At 48.8% G+C, this 24823-nt stretch overlaps 1 protein-coding gene across 4 annotated transcripts in view; it reads right to left on the reverse strand.

Moving 5' to 3' along the window:
- Positions 1 to 24823, reverse strand: part of LOC118233845 (ras-responsive element-binding protein 1-like) — a 58274-nt gene that overhangs the window by 17775 nt on the left and 15676 nt on the right. For 3 of the 4 annotated variants that reach the window (XM_035429861.1, XM_035429859.1, XM_035429862.1), the window contains exons 2-6: positions 6696 to 6821; positions 6193 to 6392; positions 3141 to 3176; positions 2812 to 2898; positions 1500 to 1663 (exon numbers count right to left, since the gene is read on the reverse strand). In XM_035429861.1, coding sequence (XP_035285752.1) covers positions 1500 to 1663; positions 2812 to 2898; positions 3141 to 3176; positions 6193 to 6392; positions 6696 to 6821 — 613 coding nt within the window. The remainder of the gene's footprint in view (positions 1 to 1499; positions 1664 to 2811; positions 2899 to 3140; positions 3177 to 6192; positions 6393 to 6695; positions 6822 to 24823) is intronic. The other variant, XM_035429860.1, reaches the window with a different exon arrangement.

The following is a 24823-nucleotide window of genomic DNA, read 5'->3' on the forward strand; positions in this document are numbered from 1 at the left end:
ATTTAAAACACAATCATATTCTCAGATTTGACTGTAAATATGTACTTGTGTGCCCTTCTGGACCGGCGAACAGCAACACAAATATGGGATAGGCCTTTAATTACAATGCGGCATTCCAAATTGAGTACCACCAACAGGAGCATGTGCGTGTGTCTGATGGATGCTGATACGGTTTTTATTTTTTGCAGCCGTTGAGAACCCTTCTTAACTGATCTCTGTGTTCTGATTGGTTCTGCTAACAGCAGTAGTGGTGTGCTGTCAAGTCCAAATTAGAGCACAACCTGACACAACCTCTGCTCAGACAACTACGGAAATATGTTTCCTTGAGGAGTCATTTTCTCATGGCACTATTGCAATTTGTTACGTTTACAAATCACAGATTATCAAGACAATAAAGTAATTGTATTATTAAAATACATACATGCTTGTCACAATTTGTAAATACAGATAGAATTCCTAAAATTACTGTTTTGCTGTATGTGTCGTACAAACAAAAAAGTTTGTGATGTCATTCCATTTTTCAAGAGTTGTGCTCTCCAAGTTCAAAAAATGATAAAAGTTCCGGCATGAAAATAAGAACAATTCCTCTCATGCAGCTCAGTTGATAAAATCTGTAGCCAGTTGAAATTCCTTCAACGCCAGTGTATTTTAAGTTTAGGTTATGGCATTGACAGGTGTATTCTGTAGAGCCGAACTTACCAAATATGGCAAGTGTGGGGGCTTTAGTTATTTAGTTTAATTCCTAATTTGTGATCAAGAGGCATGTGTCAGCATGTGTTCAGTTATGAGCAGATGTGTGGCTCAATCAACTTGGGTGAATAAGGTGTGGCCAAATCTTTGGAAAGTTTCATTATGTGAAATCTATCCTTCCACCTTTCCAAGTTTCTAGGAGCACAGACACACCCTTTAAAAAGGGCACGTACTGCACAAAAACAGTCCGGGAGAAGAAATTCATCCAGAGATTTATGGCTCATTTGCATCAAAAAGGTGATACTCGTTTGGCCTGTATAGGATGACTGGAGGTAGTGAGTGAGAGAGACACTTTCCTCCAGTGTAAGTTCATGCATGTTCAGAACACATGACCCGCTGGGAACAAGCCACCAAAACAGGAAAACCCGAATTTACTCAACTGCGCTGCCCGGTCTAACTTTCAGCATGCGCGCCGGTCGATGTCCGACAAAAGGGCTGCACAGGGGGCCGGCCATTTATCAGAGCCCCCGCTCCCGCCATTTCAGAAAAACGTTCCGGAACCCACCGCGCAGTAAAGCAGGCGGTCAGACAGGTTTTTATTTTTCTTCTTCAGAAGCTGGCACCTTATCGAGCCCTGGCTGTTGTGAGGTGCAGGGTCATACCCGTGAGTAAACCAGGAGGGAGGGGGAAAGGGGAGGTGCGGGGTCATACCTGTGAGTAAACCAGGAGGGAGGGGGAAAGGGGAGGTGTGGAGTCTTATTTGTGTGTGAGCTCATAGGGAGGGAGACAGGAGAGGGGTGGGGCGCTACCTGTGCATGTTGCCGTTGGTGGTGAAGGTCTGGCCACACACAGAGCACTTGTAGGGCCTCTCCCCGCTGTGCACCAGCATGTGCCGGTCCAGGGAGCTGGCTGAGCTCAGGGCCTTTCCACAGATGCTGCAGCAGTGGTCCGTTCCCCCACTGTCAGTGTTGTGCTGCGGGGGGTGGGGTGGGTACAGGTATTAACTGCGGAACAGGTTCAGGCTTAGTCTGGCCTAATTATTCCCATTTCCTGTTTATGGAAAGTGTCCTTGTGACAGTGTGTCCATTAAAATACACTAAACAAAACTGAGCTGAACTGAACAGAATTGAACACAACACAGTCATCATATTACATGAGATGGAGCATAGTACTCTATATGAAGGAAACGCATTAGAACAACCTACAGGATGCCTGTCAGTGTGCCCTTTACCTGTAACTGTTCTCTCAGGTACATGCACCAGTAGTAGAGCAAAATCAGCAGATTCAAAAAGGCCAGAACGTGTATTAATCAAGCAGTTCAGATTGGCTGATTCAACACTAGCTCTCTATGCAATACGTGACAGCATTCCATAAAAAGGCAGAAATGTCTGTTCTCTGAAAAACAGTCACTGGTTTTATCTTACAGTTTTAACCGTGCATGTATAACGACCTAATTTGACTTTGAAATACATTTTTCTAGAAGGCTTTCAAACGTATTCAAAGAATAGCCCCCTGGAAAGTTTTTAGCTGGACATACCCGACACTCGACTGCTCAAAGGCCCCTTGTATGGTTGATTTAAATATGCTACATTCACCCAAATTGCTATGGTTTTACGGTATAGCACAACCAGAGGAATGGTAAGTCAGTCAAAATGTTATGCATGGTGTACAGACACACCTCCAGGAAAGAGAACGCACGCACAGCAAAGTTTTGCACGTCTACATCTACATGAGTAGCAGGAGTTCACAGTTTCAGTAGGGCTGCAGAGATGCAACACCAGGCCATAAAAGCTCAATTCTGCCAATAATATTAATGCCTTTTATTTCTGGAGCACTGGCAAGCAGGGTCTGCGACTCACACCTTAGTCCACTAGACTGGTTTGTAAGAAAGCGTCCATGTTTCTGCTACACTCACAATTCCCTAACCTAGCTTACAGTTTTGTTAAGGAGGACAGTAAGCCTGTGACATAAAAAATAAATCTGTAACATGGATATGACAAATATATAACATGGGATGGAGGAGTGTTTCTGAGGCTGAAAATCATTGGTTAAGCTTGTTACCCATTCAGAGAAATGTATAACCACGTTGGGCGTGCGCGTGCACGCGCGCGTGTGTCGTACCTGTCGGATGTGCATAGTGAGCTGATGCTGAGTGCCGCAGTTCTTGTCACACAGGGGGCAGATGAAGGAGCGGTCGTCTCGGGGCTCCTGAAACAGAGCGAGGGCTTCAGTGACAGCATCAGAGACGCTCGGCGCGTCCCGCGGGTCTCTGCGTGCGCGTGACACGGGGAGAGAGCCACATTCGTTTTTTTTTTTTTTCCATTTCAACTTTATTCAAGACTCATCTTAAAAAGAGGTCCATAGCAGGTAAAATAGACAATACAGATAATGGCACATATAAAAGTTTTTTAAAGGGGGGGGGGGGATAAAAAAAACCCTTTTTCACACACCTGTGATGAGCCACAGTTTGGAGTCATCTGTGCAGCCTGGGGAATCACACACAAACACATCACCCAAACTGCACCCACAACCTTCCGCGCTGGCTTCAAATGCCATTTACACCATTCGCCAACCCTCAACACTTCAACGCGAGCGTCTTTATCCTGGAAGTCGCCTCCCAGCCCTGAGGGCAACTAGGCAAGCACCACTTATTTTCATTCTGAAGCAAACTCCAAATCATGGAGCAAAGGTTTTCTTGAAGATGAAGTGTTGAAATGCTTATGCTAAAAACAGAAGCAGCACTTGTAAGAGACATTCATATACACATGCATCATTTGTGCAAAAACTAAACTGTACGCAGGTACGCACGCACACACACACGCACACACACGTGAATTAATAAGGTATTTCTGCTTGCATATCCATTACAGATCTAATGTAGATGTGTACTGCATGTGCTCCAATGTAAATAGATGGGAAGGGCTCAGTTGGAAATCTGGCTTAGAACATAAATGCAACAGCATTTTAGACTGAATGGGATGGTGAGATGGTTGTAGGGCTGCAATGAAGCTCTTTAGTAAGGAGAGACATTAAGGCAATGCACTAGACATCTCTTACAATCTTTGCCTTTTCCTGGTTTCATTTTAAGAGCTTGATTGCAATTTGCTTTTGTCTTAAGGGTTGGTGTTGGATTCAATCATCAATGTCGCCTGCTGTCATTCCTGAAAATACAGTGGGCTTCACTCCAATCAAGCCGCTTGCACTGATCTACAAGGTGCCAACGGCAGACCTGGGAGGACAGATAAGAACCACTCTAGTGAGACAGTGGAAAAATGTTAAAGTTTACACCAGCAGACATTGCACTGGACTTGAACTGTAGCTCTGGGTTACAGAGAAAGGTGAAGTCTGTAATGAAAATGTCCTGCGTGGTGTAGAAGTCATCTTTAAATGAAGGATAAAGTTCCCGTGGAAAGTTTCGATCTAGTTGTTCTCAGAGCTTGATAATCATTAGCTGCACCTGTGATTACTCTCACCATGTGTTCTCATAAAGTAATCAGAGTATTTTTGTCACTCTGAAAGTTACTCAAATCTCCAACACAATGTTTTTTTTAGGTAGGTAAGGTACACTAAAGCATCTACTTAACAAGACAAGGAAAAGACATATTAAGAACAAGTGGCAGACATTTCCCATTTAATAAATGATCATCAGTATGTGTAAGTGTATGTTGGTGCATACCGGTACGTGTGTTCCACAGAGAGCAGTGAACCAGTGCAACCACAGTGCTCAGACTCCTGCTGATGTTGACACTGGGGCTGAACATTAACTCCACTCAGCAGCATACCAGAACATGCAGTGGACTCTTACATACACACAAGCTACTCGGAGCTAGTACACTCACTCCCTCTTTCTTTCTCCCCCTCTTTCACTCCACCTGTGTGTGTGTCTCTCTCCCTCCCTATCTCCTTCACTCCCTCTCTGCCTCTTTCTCTCTCCCCCACCCTCACCCTCACCCCCCCCCCCTCCCTCCCTCCCTCTCTCATATAATATGATGCACTGCTAAGCAGTGGGCCAACTGGCTAAACAAAACATTGGCTGAATTCCGCAGTTGCCCTGGAAACAGATACAGTTTTGCTTCCTTTACCTTGAGCCAGCAAGAGAGCGGTTGGCCAGACCAGGTTCCCTTGACATTTCCTCTTCTGAACTTTGTGAAACCACAGCTCTCCCCTGTAGGCTAACAAACCCCCAAATTCTACTGAATAATATTGCAAATTTTATTTACTGCTTTTGTTACTCAATCGGGAATCTCACCAGGGAAAGTGAGATATCTGAGGGGTAGATCCGTCAAAGAAAGAATGCTAAGAGCAGCCCATGCGGCTTATTGCTCAATAACTGCAAACGCCATCTGTGCCATAATAATGATAGATTCCCAAAATTATTGATGGAAATCGAGAAGCCGCGCAACCAAATAGTTAACAAGCGCAGTTAGCGATGGTACAAAAGGACAAGACCAAGACATGGAAACCAGTGAACACAATGTCAGGGAGAAAGAGGCACATCTAAAAGGTTTTCTAAACAAGAGCTAGAGTTCTGGGCAACGTGGGTCCATGCTAACTTATCAAGACAAAATTAGAGAACTTTAAAGAGATACGGTCTCTGATATGAAATAAAGTTCAAGCATCCTGCTCCAGCTCAGTTGAGCGAGCCTCGAGTCCTGCTGGCAGTCATACGTAATTCTAGAGCAGAGCAGACATTTTGTCCAGAGACAAAACTTTCCTGATGGTGTTGAATGAATGGGGGAGGGGCCAGAGCACGACTGGGGGAGGGGCTACAGGCCCCAAGAAGCGAGCAGGGGGGTGGAGACTGTGACACCTGTTTATTACTGGACAGAGGGGCATTTCAGTGCGAATCCCACGCTTTAATCGGAGGCATGGGATGCGCATCTCCGCAGACAAAGGGGCGATTGAAGGACTCCCAGGGCCATTTGTCGCGATACGTTTCTCAGCTTGTGTCCCGCTGGACACTCATCTGACCCCCTGTTCACCTACATCTTCTTCCCATGAGTCTGTCTGTTAAACGAATCCCCCCAGTGGAATTTCTAAACCTAAACACTTACCAGCGAGCAAGACCTAGACACAAGTTCACCTTTCCTAACCTCGTACCCAATGTTTTCTCCTTAAGTCTGGGTACAGTGAAATAAGCGTGTGCTGTAGAACAGGCAATTTTCCATGTTTCATGAACACTGATCACCAAAGACCCTGAACACGTGATCACTGATCACTTTGACAAGCACTCAGTATAATATGCAGCAATGTCTTCTGCGGTCTTTGTCAGGGATAACGACACAGAAAACCTACAGAAACCCACCAATCACAGAGTAGGCTGGTAACAACAATTAGAATGCCACAACAACAGCGATCTGTAGAAATTCTCTCACTACAGTTCCATATACAAGTATCCCTGGAAATTACCGGGACGTTTCCACCAATCAGTGTCAGAGTTGTTCAGTGACTTGTGTGTGGGTATGGGTGCGTGCGTGTGCCTGTCTGCATGTGCATTTATACCTGGCTCTTCCTCCCTGCGCGGTTCACGGACGGCGACTTGGTGGGCGTCTTGGCGGGGCTGGTGGAGGCGGAGTCTCTGCCCCCGTTGAGCTGACCCGCGCTCATCACAGTGGACATCATGGCGTTGATGGAGGACAGGTCCACCCCGTCCCCTCCGTCTGCCTCGCCAGCTTCGTCCTCCTCTGCCTCGCTGCTCTTTTCTGTCAAACCACAGACGTCTCCATTACCCAGAGCTCAGGACCCACACACGTCCACACAGCTGCCCAGCAGGCAGGACGCCAGGCCAGTAGGGGGCAGTGTGGAGAAACACGGTTTACTAAAATGCAGCTTTTCTTAGTTGTTCCTTAATGAATGAGCAATATAAACACCCTGAGGCTTCCTTGTATGTATGTAGTTTAGATGGAGAGGGACCACATGTAGCTCATGGGGAAGACAATGACACATCTGTCTGAAAGAAACGGGAGGGAAAAATAAAAGGGCGGGTGCCGTCTCGGTCTTCTCACCGGCGTGCTCCTTGTGTGTCTGTGCAGAAGTGAGGTTCTCCTTCTCTCCGGAACGTTCCGTGGCCGTGCTCAGAGCCCCGCTGACCCCTTCCCCCAGTCCCTTGTCTTCAGTGGCGCCTTCCATTACTGCGCAAAGGACAGGGAGAGAAAACGCAGGTCAGGAGCGTCTCGGGTCAGAGCAGAAGCCCCAGAGAGCCACATCAAACGGCTCTCAGAGACCAACAGCCCAGCAATCACAAGGACTGGGTCTGTCACACAGAAAACCCCAGTGGGCTGATCACAGAGTAACACGTCCACAAAACCACAACAAAGGGGGCCTATCTTGGTGAAGCATCATTGTGGAACTGGGCACATACCCCAGAAGTGCATGTGTTCAAATCTCCATTCAAGCATTTCTCCTGTACCCTTAATACAAACTGTTTGTAGATGAACAAAGTACATACTATTTAGTCCACATGGAAAATAAACAGTCATCAAGGGTTCTGTACGGAGCAACATCCTCATGGCAAGACAAATATGTCCAATCAGCGCAGCCAAGCAAAGCAGTGGGAACTTCCACACAATACATAAACATGGCAACTAAAGCATCAAGATCAGACAGAGAAGGACAGTAGAGGAGTTCCTGTGAGAATGTTTTTATGATCTCAAATCCTTGATGTTGGGGTTTCTTTTTAAAAAAAGAGAGCCCTCCACTTATCTACCCAGATGGGATTTGGTTTGACATTTGTTAAATGCATAAATACTCACCTCCGGTTGAAGACAGACCGGAAGTTGTCAAAGGGGGAAAAAAAGACCCAGATGGAAATTCTACCAGTACCACTGTAGGGTGACCAACCAGTAGCAAAAGCAATAGGGAAGCAAATGTACAGGGGAAACCTATTACCAAGCAACCTCACAGGGGAAGCTTTGCCCAGGAAATTGTACACTTACAGTGATATAGTTAAGACTGATTTTTAAAAAAATGTTTAACTCCGACTCTGTATAGGAAAGTTCACTCGCAGCAAGACGTTGTGTGTCAACAAAGATAAACAACAAGTCATGCAGATGGGCTTTCACCTGTTTGAATGCTTGAGGTTACCTAAAACTTACAAGAATTCAGAAAATGAAGAACTCTGACATTTCAACAGCTCCGACACGTCACACGGAATCTGACTGGATGGCAGAAGCTTAACAAAACAGAACCAAGCAAGGAAGTACACTGCCTGAGGTCAAATTAGAAAGGGCCAAAATCAACACCAGTTCACTGACTTAAACATTCGGGGAGCACAAGCCTCACTGAAATCATAAAAAATAAAGTTTGTTGAACTGGGGATCGGATTTCCATCAGCTGCACTATTAAAGTTTAAAAACTATGAAGGATCAAAAGGAATTAAAAAACATGGCCTTGTACAGTACACGCAGTGAAGAACACAGGATACGATTACTCTGTAAGTAGGAAGGAGATCTGCTGTAGTTGCAGTCTTGAGAGGCAGTGGATGCTGACTGACTGGTTGTGGTAACACATCACACAATTGTCTTGTGACAAAGGGCTGGCTCCTCTCATGATATTATATCCAAAATGCATCTCATACACAGCTTGGAAGATAGCGCTCTGCCTGTCTGTCTGTCTGTCCATCTGTGAGCACATGACCCCTTAGCCACTTTCTAATACATGGTCACAGGTCCAAATGCTGCTGCTCTTACACATATCGTAAAACAGATATGACTTAAATGTCTGTCAGAGATTAAATATGTCTGTTAGGGATTTTATGATATATTTTTTTGTATTCTAAAAGTAATCAACAATAAGTATGCGATTACTGGTTGGCACTGTTAGCTTGTGCTGTAGAGCTGTGCTCCTATTGGCTGTAGGTGATAGCGTCCTTCAGAGGCCCTACTACACAGCATCCAGGTGGACTGCAGGGAGATTACCCAGAATGCATCACAGCCAGACACAAGGTAATCTCCATCTGTCCTCCCAAGGACCAGCCCTGAGTCCACAGCTGGTGCCCTCATCCTCATTCACCCACCAGTTCCTTTATTATGGAATCAGGCCTTCTGCAGTTACCCACAATGCAACAATGCTGCTCTTGAATTCAAAGTAAAATGACACCGCTTGGGCTGCCTTTCAATGGTACAGTATGAATAAAAACTGTGTCGATGGGTCCGTGTGTGGGAAATCAGGCTGAGAGGCTCCACCCAGGCCACACCCCATTTTTCTCCCACTGCACAAGCGTCACCATCAGAATCTCTGAGTTTCCGCTGACCCAAATTAGTCACAGGTCCGGCCGCACCTGTGGAGACCCAGAGGTGACCATGGCAACGTGACCCTGGCTGACAGAATGTTCCCCGATCCCAGGCGTGTTACGGGTTTTCCACCTGGAGCCCAGGCCGTGGCAGGGAGTGGGAAGCGTGTTTATCCTGCGTAAAATTCCACAGCCAGAATGGGCCTTTTTCCCCTGAACGCTAACCCCAGGATGTCCCTCAGTCCCCCCTCCCCCCTCCTCCCTCCGCATTCTGGTCCTCACTGCACACGCCCAGTTAATCTCTGCTGAGCAGCACAGGGTCTGTCTGATCGGGAGGGGTGCTCAGAAGAAGACAGGATGGGGGGAGGGGGATGGGAGTAGGCCTGCCGTGGTCGTATGGTTGACTCCTAGCAGCCCTTTATCTACTGACGTTGCACAATGGCAGCATGTTTCTGTTCAGTAAGGACATTTGGAGATGCACTGCACTAGAATCCCTCTGATGCCCAAGTAGGGAGGAGAGTGACAAGAGAACAGTACTGAGCACCAGAGAGATGCAGTCAAACAGTCTCCCCCCCCCCCGGCTAATTGCTGCTTCCCTTGCATAGCCCACAGGAAACTCCTCTCCGGTCCATTCCACTTCCTCCTTATGAGGGGGAGGTGCAGAGAAGTGAAGGCAGCACAGATACAGAAGCAGTCAGCCGCTTCTCCGCACACAAATGCCAACCACTGCCCTCGATCGCTCAATCGCTCACGCTCCAGTCCACGGTCTTCCAGCGCCTCACCAAGCTACATCCATGAACAGTGCAAACACTTACAATGCCAGAATGAAAACAGTAACCGTCAAAAGGGCGGCAACAAGAACAAACGCAAGGAATGAATCAATGGTAATGGCGTCTGTCCCAGTAAAACTACGTCTTTATTTTCTGCCAGCCTAAGCAAAGGAGAAAAGCGCGCGTCACAGGAGCTGAAGCAGGAAGCTCTGAATCCGCTGAGCCGCCTCAAACAATCAGTCCGCTGTTCTTTCAAAGTCCAGTTCGGTCTTTAGAGCTCTCACAAGTGACAAAGAGAGAGCAACTGCTTCTCCCTCAGTGTAGTCCACAACAGTCAAAGACAGGAGACATCAGACAAGGCCTCTTTTTCCAATGACTGTGTCTGTGTGTGTGTGTGTGTGTGGGTGGGGGGGGGGGGGGGGGGAGAGCTGGTGGGTATTTCTACTGTGCACTGAAGCCCAACCTAAGAGGAGATGGACTGGCTGTGGGAGGGAAGGAGGAAGAGAAAGAGAAACAAAGATAAATATGGAAGAAAGGAGAGGGTGAGAGAAAAGTATTACGCAGCTCTGACAGCTTAGGCAGTACTATGTGAATGAGACCTGAAAAGGAGGTGAAGAGAATGGGCAGAGAGAGATGAGGGGCAGAGACATGCACACCTTTGGAATATTACTCAGGCAGAGGGAAACACAGGAGGGCTTAAATGCCTGATGGGCATGGCCACAGGGAGGGGGTGGAGCGCAAGAACAGGAAGTGGCTGAGAGCAGCAGGGCAGGGTAGCAGCAGGCTCCCAGTCGCCATGTGCTCCCTGAGATATGACCTGAAGAGGGGGCGACTGCAGGAGTAGAGCCGCGCGTGCGTGTGCGTATGTGTGTAGGTGTGCATGTGCGTGCATGTGTGTGTGTGTAGGTGTGCGTAAGTGTGTGTGTGTGTGTGTGTGTGTGTGCGCATGTGTGGGTGTAGGTGTGCATATGTGTGTGCGTGTGCACGTGTGTAGGTGTGTAGGTGTGTGTGTGAGTGTGTGTGTGTATGTGTGTAAGGGCATTGGGGGGTGGGCTGCAGGTGGTGTCCACAGTGCGTTTTCACACCGTTGGCAAAAGGGTACACTATGAACAGAACAAACCCGCTCACATCCACCTGGACACACATTCTCAAAGCAGGTGCACAGTGTCAGATATTTACCCCAGGGGCAGAGATGGATTTCTCTGCATTGTGCTTGCCACACGTCACCCCAGAGTGTTCATATTACCCCCCAACCCCTCCCCATCCGTCTCCCCCCAAACCGCCTCCCCCCCCAGCCCACCCCACAGCTGTCTATCACTGCTGCCGCTCGCTCACTAGTTAATGTTCAATCGTGAGTGCGGCCATCTTCTTCCCTATCAGGACCACCTAAAAGAGTCAGGGGCCTTGTCCAATGTCCAATATACAACCGCAATCAAGGAGCTACAATCTAGACAAAGTAAAAATGACTTAACAAAAAAAAAAATCCATTAATTTGGGTTGTTCTGGTGGGTATATTAGGGGTTTTAAAGTAAATCCTAATGCTGATGAAACAAAATTCCCCAAAGCAAGATGGAGATAAAGGACAACCCTGCAGATCTGAGATTATCAGAGGATTTAATCTTCTGTATTAGCTGGCTATCTGGCTGCAGGGCCGGGTTCTGGGGCAGCAATTAATTAAGTGCTAAAACTGATCATAACAGATGGAGAAAATAATATCACCAGCGAGGGGGATAGACAGAGAGGGATAGAGAGAGAGAGGGAGGGAGAGACAGAGTGAGAGAGAGAACAAGGAAGAGAGTGAGAGACCAGGGAGAGACAGGGAGAGACACAGAGCAAGAAACAGAAAATTAGGTAGAGTGGGGGAGAGAGGAAGAGAGTATAAGACAGACAGAGACAGCGAGAGATGGACAGAGAGAGGGATAGAGACAGAGAGAGAGAGATGGACAGAGAGAGACAGTCAGAGAGAGATGAACAGAGAGAGGGATAGACAGAGAGAAACAGTGAAAGAGGTGGACAGAGAGAGGGATAGAGACAGAGAAACAGTGAGAGAGGTGGACAGAGAGAGGGATAGAGACAGAGAGAGACAGTCTGAGACAGCTTCCAGCAGGGTGTAATGTCTCAGTGATAGTTCAGAACAGGAGGCCTGTTAGAGAAGACTGCCACACTTGTTTGGGGCTGACCCCCCAACCCCCCCGTTCACTTCCACGGACGGGAGGAGGAGAGCAGGGCAGCTGCGGCTGCTGTTCCAGCATCTGTTCCCCTCCTTCACTCCCCCCCCCCCGCCTCCTCACCACACATACACCAAACCCCCAGCCCTGAAAATCTCACACATCCTTGTAAAAGTAATCAGGACAGACAAAGAGAGTAACAGTGGTGATGGGGCCAGTGGCTCCGTGTGTAAGGATGGCACCCAGTACCCCCCCCCCCCCCCAGTCTCCTGGCTATTTTCGATTGAGGAACACATGTGATTCCTGTTCGGCATTCAAGCTGCACCGGCCCCAGGAATGCACCTCCTTTATTCCATCGTCTCTCTCTCTCTCTGTCTCTCGCTGTCTCTCCCTCTGTCTCTCTCTCTCTCTGCAACACTCCATCTTCACTTTTACGTTCAGCCCACTCTCATTTTTCTTTTTCTCTTGCCCTTTTCTTTCTCAGAATGCATACACACACACACACACACACACACACACACAAATGGCAGAACAAAGGGCCTGAAACCAGTTCTGTGACGGCCCCTCTGGTGTTAAATGTCTGAGGTGTTCAGCACTAGTCTGCCCTCTTTCCTCTCCTCCAGCCCTGGGTTCACATTCCAAACTGCTCCCTCCTTCCCCTCCGCGGGGGCGACCTCTGGCCGCTGCGGAGAGAGAGAGAGAGCGAGAGAGAGAGAGAGAGAGAGAGAGAGAGAGCGAGGGCTTCCCGCGTTCCGCCAGCGCGCTAGCCAGCTAGCGGTTTGGGAAACTCCCCCGGCGCCGTCGGCACCCTCGCTCGGGCCCGCTTGGCACGACCGCAGCACGCACCTGGAGAACCGCCGGTGGACCAGCCAGAGAAAGAAGCGTGCGCTTTTCAGCCACAGCGCTCCGCCCCCGCGCCCCTCCAATAAAGGGCGGGGTGGCCCACTGGCCCTCTGCGGCCCGAGCGACTGCCAGGAATGAACAGGAGCTCGGAGGTCCCCTCAGGAAGAGACTTCCTGCCGTGTGGCATGCACATTACCGGCCTTCATCCAGGGCGACTCACACAACCTTTAGCATTTTTACACGGTACCCGTTTATACAGCCGGATATACACTGAAGCGAAGGTACAACAGCAGTGTCCTACCTGGGAATCGAAACCCGAAACCTTTGGGTTAACCAGTTCCCTACCCATTATGCTAAACAACCGCCACACGTACAGCTCCACTACTGGAATGATGCTGCCTCATTACAACACCATCGCATTACAATGGCAAGAGCTGTGGGGGTGGAGTAGCCCTGTGTCCGGTGGAACTTTATTTGGAAACGACTCATCAGCCTGGCTGATGACACAGGGTTTGTATGTAGCAGGTGCAGTATTAGGCAGATGAGCTTCAGAAGGATGAGTGTAAAAATTGGCTGAATAAAACAGCAGACCCCTTCAGTTGCAGAGACAGTTGTGTGCCAATGTGAGATAAACGGCCAAATGGGCAGCACTGACACGGCGTGCCCCTGGCTTCACTACCCGTTTATTTATACTAGCAGAGCTATCGATCCCCTGAGAGCAGCTCACAGGCTGTGCACATGAGCCAAAGCACACACACAACTACAGACACAGAGAGGAAGAGCTGAGTCACCGACACACACAACTACAGTCACAGAGAGGAAGAGCTGAGTAACTGACACACACACACAAAACTACAGACACAGAGAGGAAGAGCTGAGTAACCGACACACACAACTACAGTCACAGAGAGGAAGAGCTGAGTAACTGACACACACACACAAAACTACAGACACAGAGAGGAAGAGCTGAGTAACCGACACACACAACTACAGTCACAGAGAGGAAAAGCTGAATAACTGACACACACACACAACTACAGATACAGAGAGGAAGAGCTGAGTAACTGACACACACACACAAAACTACAGACACAGAGAGGAAGAGCTGACTAACTGACACACGACAACTACAGACACAGAGAGGAAGGACAGCTGTTAGCTTCACAACTGACACACTGGCCTGCATGTGGAGGTACAGGTAGTGGTGTGTGTGTGTGTGTGTGTGTCTTTCCTGAGGGGATGGGTGTACAGGACTCCACTCACACTGCTGAGCTGGCTGGAGGGGGGTTGGGCTTCTGGGGAGGGGGGTGTGGGTGGGAAGGGTGGGGTGAGCAACTGCCACATGGCAGCTATCAATTATCCTCTGCGATCTCAGTCTGTTAACCCATAGACCTTAACACTCTGCAGCACGGCTTCTGAGCACAGTGACAGTGCCGATAATACATTAGACCTGAGCACTCTGTTGAAATCTTTATTATTGTCAAGCACAGCGTAATAAGCACTATCTGATCTGAATGATGGGATGGTTATATGGTTCAGGTCAGGGGGGAGTGCTGTACAAATATCATACAGGGCCACACTAAAACCTGACAGCATGCACAGCACACACACGCACAAGTACACATGCGCACACACACGAGCGCACTCAAACGCACACACACATGCGAACACACACACGCACTCAAACGCACACATACAAACACACGCATGCGCGCACACTCACACACACACACACACACACACACACCTTCTTACTGCATATCCCTCCAGTGTGCTCTGGGCAAAGTTCACTAAGGCAGAGCATTCCCCTAGCCACCGTGCAGGGGTGGGGGTATGGAACTATCATTCACCCTCACTGCAGACTGCGCACACACACACACACACACACACACACACACACACACAGCAGGGCCACATATCCAGGTTGTTCTCTCTCCTCAAATGTTTCAGCGTGTTGCACAACCACTCCCGAGGGCAGCACACAGCCTACAGTACTACAGCAGGAGATGGAACATCGTATTAGCCCAGCTATGTGGCCGCGTAATATTATGCAACTAACTACGCACAAAAGAACCATTTTGACTCTTTATGGCACTAAGCAGTGTGGGAGAGCATGGCATTCAACGGGAATAAAGCTTTGTCTAAAGAACACACGCGCACCATTCTGTCTTCATGTATCACAGCAAACAGGAATTAGTGGCCTGGGCCTGTGACATCAGCATGGTGTGCAGTGCACAGTGGTCCAGTGCACATATGACTGCACACGGTTTCAAAGCACAGCTGTGGGTGTGTGGGGCTCCTACAAGCAAAGGAACACAAATGCAAATGCTTATCATCGCAAAACCTAATGAGTCATACACATATCTACACACACACACACATACACACGCCCACTCATCGCCACACAAGCATGCACACACACACACACACATATACATAGGTACTCACACACACAGGCACACGCACACACACACACACACACACACACACACACACACACACACACACACACATGCACATTCAGCCTTAATCCCTGTTCCAGAAAGGCTGGCCCTATCAAAGCGTCGCATGTTGCATCCTCCCCCCTTCGGCCCAAACAGGTTGTTAGCAGAAGCTGCCCTCCTGAGTCACAGATAAGCACAGACACCAGGCCTTGCAACATTTACCCAGGCAACGGAAGGGCACCAGCCTAGCGACAGAGGGAAGGACAATACTGATGACGAGAACCAGTACTTATGCAGTACATTATATGTTCGGATGAATTTATTGTATTGTATCATATTAAATGATATTACAGTATATTGTACTGTATTGTATTACATAACATGTTCAGCGATGCATGGCTGTGGGGGTGGACAGATCTAAAATGAAGGAAACATGGCTTCCCTTTCCTCTTCCCTGCCCGGGATAATTGGCATCTGGGATGAAAGGGTTGGGCCTAAGCTCACTCTTCCCGTCTAACTCGGCTCGAAAATCCGCAAGGCTGGATGCCGGCAGAGAGGGAAAAATAAACTGAAGCCCTTAAATAACCTCCCTACGGATGCTGCCATAATGGTTTATTCCAGTTCGGTGACATGTGACAGATGACCAGAAAATACCAAACACAGGAGGTGCTAGTAAACGCTTTTCTAATGTTTTAAAACAACAAGAACAGCTAAGGCAGTCGACAGCGAAATGCAGGAATCCATCTTCCCGAGCGCAAAACTGGGACTTCTCGGTAAGATGCGCACCAGCCAGCCAATCAGAAACGCTGTTCTACGGCGACACTAATCAGCAAGACAAAACCAGATTTAATGGGCTGGCCACAGCAGCTCCAGTAGTACTTTGGCCGATCGCAGCCACTCAACAAAATAGGTAAGCATGCATGCTCCATGCCCCAGATTAGCAAAACAAGATTAAAAACAGTAAACAAATCACCCTGCCGCAACAAGAAACAGATAATGACTCAGTCCATATTGGACAATAAGGCCACGGCAATGATGAGAATGAAGTGGGCCGATCTGATGAGTCAGGAATGGAATGTACCAAGACAAAAGCCTTTGGTTCATGCACTGCATCTGATTATCATGCCTCACTCTAACTACAATAACATGTACGCCCTGACCGAGCCTGCGTCCTCACTCCATATAAACACCGCAAGACAATGGTGACGGACTGTGATACCATATCCTGGAGATTATACAGCACAGCAGATCGCACACACAACATGTGTATGTACACACGCACACACACACAGGCCTGCACATGCACACAGACACACACACACGCACACATACACACGTACGCAGATCACACTCGTAAACATGCATGTGCAGACCATACACACACACATGCATGCATGCATGCACTCACACACACACACACACACACACTAAATTACAATGTTTCTTTATCTGCTTTTTCAGGTTTGTCCAGCATATTTTCCACGAAGCACCCTGGGCTAAACTGGTCGGTGTTGGGCCTGGGTACGAGGGGGGAAGTGTAACGCGTGCGTTGAGCCTGTCCGTCCACTGGAAGCACAGCGCACAGCACGCAGCGGCCTGTCCTCAGATCAGGTGACATCCGTCCCATCATGCACCACTTCAGGTGTCCAAAGGTAACAGGAAGAACAGACAATTGTGCTTTAAGGCCTCGCTTTTAAGCTGTAAATGGATACTTCCTGTCTGCTCCCAGCACGCCATGCATCAAAGACATGGAGCATACCATGTGACCTATAAAGGGATGTCTGATTGGTGTCCTGAGAATTTAGAAATTTCTATTGACTCAAAGGTGCCAAAAGACACTGGACAGATAAGTACAGTTCCAACTGTGAACCAGTTAACACAGATAAATTGCTTCTTACACCAAGGTGTACTACTGCAGCCAAAGAATAAAGTTGCACAATAAGATCACAGGATCATGGCCTACCCTTACATCCTAAAACCTGCATTAAATATCTTAACATGGCTGCTTCGGAAAAAAAAACATCCAGAGGATGATTTGCTAACATGATGAGTTGAACTATAAAAGAGAGACGATTGTGAAATCAATCTTTCAGTTTTAGAAAACTCTGCCAAAACGTACACGTCAAGCACACAGGCAGGTATTACATTCCTTGTGTGCCCTACACACCCAACTAATCTGCGTAAACAACTGAGCATGCTCAGAGAGGACTGTGTCACGGGACACGCAGACATCAACCAGCAAACAAACAGAAACGCGAAACACTTTCGGTTTGTGGACTATGGTGACGATGACGATGGTGATGATGAGGCTTATTATTATTATTATCATTAATGTTACTAATGTTGGCGTGCTGTAATTATCATACCAACGAACCGATAAATAGGGCAGAGAACAGAAAAGGGCACGCAGGCACAAAGACGGCCAGGTGAGGCCTACTCATCCTCTCTGAATCTCTCTCTCCTCAGTGGCGGTTATCCGAGCAGAGCAGGGCTGTGCAGCCAGCGTGTTACGACAGGCCTGCGTTTATCCCACCCTGAGAAGAACACGAGCTCCAAGACTCGCATTGGCTAACACTCTGAAACCGAGAGAGAGAGAGGGAGGCGAAAAGAGAAAGAGAAATAAAGATGAATAAGGAAGAAAGGAGAGGGTGAGAGAGAGGTATTGCACATATCTCTGACAGCTTACGTAGTACTATGGGGAAGAGGCTTGAAAAGGAGGTGATGAGAATGGAAAGAATGAAAGAGAATGAGACAGAGGGGGGGAGAGAGAGAGAGACGGGGGTGGGGGGGTGAAGCAGACGGGACAGAGATTAGCAGATTAGAAGCTGGTAAGACCTGCCCAATTAAGTGTCAGGGAGGTAGTTATAATGGGCTGGGCTGAGGAGACGTTTACGGCTCACTTGCTATTCCCCCGGCAGCAGAGCTCGAGCGCATAACTCTCTCTGCACCCCCCCAGAAAGCGGGGGGGCGGTGACCCGGTCCATCACCGTTTGGGCCAGGAATAGAGGCTCCTGCTAAACAAGGCCTCTGCACCACACTGACCGACCAGACAGTCAAAGATACGGGCCAACGTCCAGCTTAGGATGCTTTAATGTGGGTGACAAAGGGACACTCCTGCTTGCCTGTGTGTGTAGTGTGTGGATGTATGAGTGGCTCGGAGTGTGTGAGTGTGCGCATGTGTGTGGATGTATGAGTGGCTCGGAGTGTGTGAGTGTGCGCATGCGTGTGGATGTATGAGTTTCTCCTAAGAGTGTGTGAGTGTGCGCATGTGTGTGGATGTATGAGTTTCTCCTAAGAGTGTGTGAGTGTGCGCATGTGTGTGGATGTATGAGTTTCTTCTAAGAGTGTGTGAGTGTGCGCATGCGTGTCTCAGCGCGTGTGTGAGTGTGCGCATGCGTGTCTCAGCGTGTGTGTGAGTGTGCGCATGCGTGTCTCAGCGTGTGTGTGAGTGTGCGCATGCGTGTCTCAGCGTGTGTGTGTGTGTGCGCATGCGTGTCTCAGCGTGTGTGTGAGTGTGCGCATGCGTGTCTCAGCGCGCGTGTGTGTGTGTGAGTGTGCGCATGTGTGTCTCAGCGCGTGTGTGAGTGTGCGCATGCGTGTCTCGGCGCGTGTGTGAGTGTGCGCATGCGTGTCTCAGCGCGTGTGTGAGTGTGCGCATGCGTGTCTCAGCGCGTGTGTGTGTGTGAGAAAGAATGCTGCATGTTGCTGCTGGGCGGGTTGACAGGCACAGACAAGTGCGCAGCCCTGGGTCTGAGCAGCTTCTGGCACAGGGAGATACCACTGAGAGCCTGCTCCACACTCCATCCTCCACCTATATCAGCTTCAACAGAGGGAGAGGGGGAGGGAGAGACAGAGAGAGAGAGGCAGAGAGCAAGAGAAAGAGAGAGGGAGAGGAGAAGAGAGTGAGAGAATGAGAAGAGGACAGAGATAAAAAAAGAGAGAGGGAGAAGAGGAGAGAGAAACTGGGAGATGGGGGATGAAGTGCATCAGGGAGCAAGAGTGTGAGGCAGAAATGACTCTCAGCTCGTGTAGCAGCGTGTGTGTGTGTGTGTGTGTGTGTGTGTGAGAAACAGGTCAGACCAGTTCTGCAGGTGTCTTTCTCTGTCATCTGTGGGATGCCCCAGGGTTCCCGAGCACTTTGCTGCCATCAACCCACTTCACTGTGTGTGTGTGTGTGTGTGTGCGCGCGTACGTGTGTGTGTGTGTGCGTACGTGTGTGTGTGTGTGTGCATGTGCATGTGTGTGCGTGTGCGTGCGTGTGTGTGTGTGTGCATGTGTGTGGTGGGGGACCATGCATATTTCCCCAGTCCTCACCCAGGCCCTGCCTACTAGACGAGAGCTGTGCAAGAGAGCTGCATCTGTCCATCTCTCTCCAAATATGGCCCAGGCAGAGTAAGCCTGACAGAACCCGCGTCTGTCACGCTGAATATGGGCTGTGCCCGCCCTGAGACAGACGGGCCCGTCAGGAGGCGCGCTCCCATTGGCCCGTGCTCGTCCCCGCGCGCCTTGCGCGCCGCTGCAAAAGCATTGGCCGAGCAGAAACCGTGGGGAGCGTCTCTGCGTCACGCGCACAGAAGGTTCAGTTCCCCTCGTTCTGCCATAGCACAGACCAGTTCTGTTCCCTGATCCCAGATCAGCTCCCACAGCTCTAAAAACATGGCTGAAGTTCAGATGGGGAGGTGTTAGACTGGCCTGGGATCAGTGATCTGGTTCGGGATGGCTCAGTCAGCATTTCATTCATAACGGAAGCAATAACAGAGCACTACTTTTTGTGTCCGGAAATTTGTGTATTCAAAACTGAAATATAAGTTAATATGCTAAACAACAATTACTACAAAAAGTTAGCATTTATTAGCCTTAAACATCTGGTCAACTAAGATATCATAAAAGGGACATCACAATCTTAGACGCTGTCAGGCTCTTAAGAGGCCAGAGGTTGTCTGCACGTTATGCGCTGATGTATGGACCAGGACCCCGGCTTCTCAAGGGTTAACAGGAGAAGCAGGACGCTGGAACAGCCCAGGACTCAGCTGTCACTCCGAGCAGGTGCCCTTGACAGGACATCTCAGCCTTTTTCCACACCGCCCCGTTTTGTTTTGGGCTAAATAGCATGAGGGCTAGCTTAGCCTGCGCCGCTGTATGCCTCTCCAAAGACCATCTGAGGGACAGTCAGTCAGTCCTTATCTGTAAGTGGGGGCAGGGCTCTGAAAGCAGGGGGCGGGGTTCTGAAAGCAGGGGGCGGGGTTTTGAAAGCAGGGGGCAGGGCCTCGTCTGGGTTAAGCTCCACCGCTGGCCTGCTGGCCTCCACCGTTCCCTGCAGGCCAGTTCAGCTCAATTACCAGACCAGCGGGCCTGGCACACAGGAGCAAGGAACACCAGCACAAATGTGTCTGAACAGTGTGTGCAGATGTGGACAAGAGTGTACCATGTAAACGTGCACACACATACAAATACACTCACAAACACACTCACGCACACAAACACACTCACACACACACATGCGCACACACATACTCAAACACACTCACACACACATGCACACACACACAAATACACTCACAAACACACATGCGCACACACATACTCAAACACACTCACGCACACAAACACACACGTGCACACACATACTCAAACACACTCACGCACACACATGCACGTACACACACACAGATAAAAGCACAAACCCAAGCACACATGTATGCACACAATCACACAGGTTAGCAGGTAGATCCTGGGGCAGGGACTGCCGGTGCAGAGTCGTTGTGCTGACAGACTGCAGCGGCTTTGACAGGTGCTGTCCACAGACACAGGAACACACTGAACTTCCAGCGCTGGGCATACCAGGCTATTTAAAAACCTGCGCCTGCAGCAAATCTACCTCACAGATTGCATTTGTACCTGTTATTTCATAACAATGGGCTGGCTAGAGAGGGCACACTTAAATGACCTCTGACTCCAAGAGCAGAGCCATCGCAGTCTTGGTCAAACTGCAACTCTTCGGCACTGAACTGCTCACTGAGACGCTCCATCCCTCTTTGCCCTCCTGCGAGTCCTCAGCTCCTGCTCTTCAGCCACCCTTCTCTGCCTCCCTCACCTCCAACTGCCTCCTCTTTCACACTCTTGCCCATTCCTTTGTCTCTCTGTCTCAGTTTCTCACCCTCTCTTTCAAATGCTCCCTCCCTCCCACTAATGTGATCTGTGTCCCTCTCTCTCTCTCTCCCTCACTCTCCCTCCATTTCCCTCTCTCCTTCCCTCCCTCCCTCCTTCCCTCAGCCCCCAGCAGGGCTTTTATGGCAGTGCAGGCAGAGCAGTTGTCTCCCTGCTCAACAAATGGCACATTCATTCACAGGCCACAGTGTCACTGCTCCACTCAATAAATTCTAGAGCTCCCAGGCAGAGGGGCACGAGCAGGCAGAGCAGAGCAGAGCAGCCCTCACTTCTGTAGGGCAGGGAGTCACAGCGCATTCAGCAGGGAGTCACAGATCATACAGGCAGGGAGTCACAGAGCATTCAGGCAGGGAGTCACAGAGCATTCGAGCAGGGAGTCACAGAGCATTCGGGCCAGGAGTCATAGATCATACAGGCAGGGAGTCACAGCGCATTCAGCAGGGAGTCACAGATCATACAGGCAGGGAGTCACAGACCATACAGGCAGGGAGTCACAGAGCATTCGAGCAGGAAGTCACAGAGCATTTGGGCAAGGAGCCTCAGAGCATTCAGGCAGGGAGTCACAGATCATTCGAGCAGGAAGTCACAGAGCATTTGGGCAAGGAGCCTCAGAGGATTCAGGCAGGGAGTCACAGATCATTCGAGCAGGGAGTCACAGATCATACTGGCAGACCTCAGTCCACAGGAGGGAGAGTCAGAGTAAATTCACATAGTCTCAGTCTTACATGATGGAAAGTCATGTCGTAACAACCAGCCTCAGTCCCACAGGAAAAGAAACATTCTGTGCTACTCTGTCTCTCTTGCAGTTCAGGCAATGCACTGCAAGACATTTGTCCTGTGTTTGTTTTACTAAATCAAAAACATTACAGAGTGAGGCCTGACCAGGCTGAGACCACTGTGAGAACCCAAAGGAAAATACAGAACATAGTCTAGCTTACATGTGCAAACTGATTTAATCCAAAACTCCAAATATAAATAACAATACCACTTATTCAGCTTCTCTCTTACAGTGAAGAACAACAGTGCCAGAGAGAGACCACCTTCTCCACCGTGAGAGCATGCACACATAGGCAAGCCTGACACAGCTTAAACACAGCATGCGCAATAGTTACATACTCTAAGGAGCTACTATCAATACCATACTGGGCAACAAAATGGATCATACATCTCCTTAAAACAGGAGGGTAAAATGTGACCACAAGTCTACACGTGACTGAATTTAAGAGATACTCCACTGTCTGGGGTTTCTGATATTATTTCAGTTTTAGTGTATGTTTTTGATACATCAGACAACAGAAACGTCTCATTATATAATCCACCTTCCATTTTATTACACAGAACAAGGCAGCAGGAGAAGATTCCTTAAGGTTTCCTCTCCAGTTGTCTCTGTTCTAAAATATTCAGAATCCAGTGGACAATAAAGCACTTTCAAAACAAGTAGGTATGACGTAGCCTATGATGTCACAACCTGTGCATCCACCTAAATCACCTCTATAATTATGATGTCACAAGCTGTGCATCTTCCTAAATCATGGCCACAATTATGATGTCACAAGCAGGACATTTTCCTAAATCATCTCCACAAGGCAATTTTTTCCAAAATAATTACACAGGAAAACTTTAAGATGAAAAACCTGATGCTCAGAGTAGAGGCAAGCAAGGGCTTCTGCTCCTGGGAAGGCTAGAGGGTGTTGTTCATCTTTCTGAGGTGTAAACATAGTTCAGACAGTGCTGATGGCTATAATGACAACTATCACAAGCAATGCAACAATAGAGCTCTTTGTAGGACAGAGGGTACGCATTGTATCAATTCTCAGTTTTTCCCATTGTCTTTCTCTCCAAAATTTGACAATTCATTTGAAGCCAGCTTCTCTATAATGGTACGCACACATCATTTTGCATAATAATAATTAAAAACAAATAACAAAAAAAATAAATAAAGGCGTTCTTGCTAACGCACATACGAATGCAGTCACACAATATTTTTACGTGACTCATCTTCAGTTGCTGCTCAGGACCTGTTTCTACGGTGATGATCATTCTGCCTTGAAGGCAGTAGGAAAAGTGAGCTCCCTCAGTAAAGTGGCCAGCCAGGTTTGCCCTGTTTTGCCTAAACCCCCTGATACCATCCTCCTGACCTCCAAATTAATCTCTCTCTTCCCAATCCCCCAAGCCCTCCATCTCCCCTCCTCCTCCCCCCAATGAATCGACATGACCAAATACTCCAGCGTGAGGATGCAGGCCAAAGTACAAGGCCACAACATCAGCCAACTGTTGCCGTGGTGTCTCCCACCCCCCACCACAGCCCTGGAGCCATGACTCCTCCCACACGGCCAGTCACGTGCTCTGCCGCGGGCCAATCGGGGAGCGGCGGCCAGCTGTTGCAGCGGAGAGGTGGCGGGTGGGTGTGAGTGACAGCAGGGCCGGGCCGTGCAGCAGGGGTTATCCATCACCCGCGACGCGGACGCGCGGGAGCTCCCCAGCATCACGTCGCATATCTCACGCTCCCCCCCCCCCCCGGCCCCCCCGGCCCCCCCGGCCCACTCTGAAATAAGAGCCACATTGTGCTTCAGCAGCTCCAGTTGAGCTGGGCTCTCTCTGCAAGGCAGGGCCCGAGGACATGCTCCTACAAGGCAGCGATTCATCTTGTGAAGAGGATGAGGAGCAGGGACCCGTCAGGGGGATGTCCAGGGTGGGAGAAAAGGCTCCAGTCAAGCCGAATACTTCAGAACCCAAATGGACAGAAACATACACACACTCTCTGCGCTCCATGTGCATCTGTAATCCGCTCACTCGAAACAGGAAAACGGGAACAATATCGTTCATAAAAATGAACATTTCACTGTTCTTCCGCAATGCATTTTTCTTTCAGAGCATGGAAGAGGCTTACAAAGAAAAAGTTTTTCTTTTTTTTTTTTACTGTGTGTCTGGCCCAAACACTCTTAACGTGTTTGACAAGCATTTTCCTGCCAAACAGAAAGAAAAAGACTTGTCGCAGGCAAATGTATGCAGATGCACGCAGAACTACGACAGCAGGAGTTTGGCAATAAAACCTTTGAAGCCTCTGATCAAAACAACATGGAGGAGTCCACCCAAATGGTACGAAAGCCTCACTGGCAAAAAAAAACAAAAAAAAGAAACAAACAAAAATACTAAAACCACGTCTCAAGCTAAATGAGGACAAGACCGAATATTTTATGACTTGAAAATCTGATCATAAAATGACCTGATCATTGATCAGCAGTCAAGGTCTCTTTGCTTAACAACAATCTTCAACACTGATGAATAGCCCCACACTGATAACAGCATGACTGCCTGAAATCCTTCAGCTCTTTTCACACAGATGGACTTGCGTTTCATACACGGCTTGCAGGGATTAAAGCCAAGCTTTATTTGATACAGCCAGCTACAGGATATGAAGAGTTACCGCTGTACACAGACATATCTTCCTCACAAAACAGTATGTTTAGGAGCAGACGCCGGCGCAGAAACTGGGGTGCGGCGTGTCAG

The sequence above is a fragment of the Anguilla anguilla genome, chromosome 8, assembly GCF_013347855.1.
Source record: "Anguilla anguilla isolate fAngAng1 chromosome 8, fAngAng1.pri, whole genome shotgun sequence".
Lineage (NCBI taxonomy): Eukaryota > Metazoa > Chordata > Actinopteri > Anguilliformes > Anguillidae > Anguilla > Anguilla anguilla.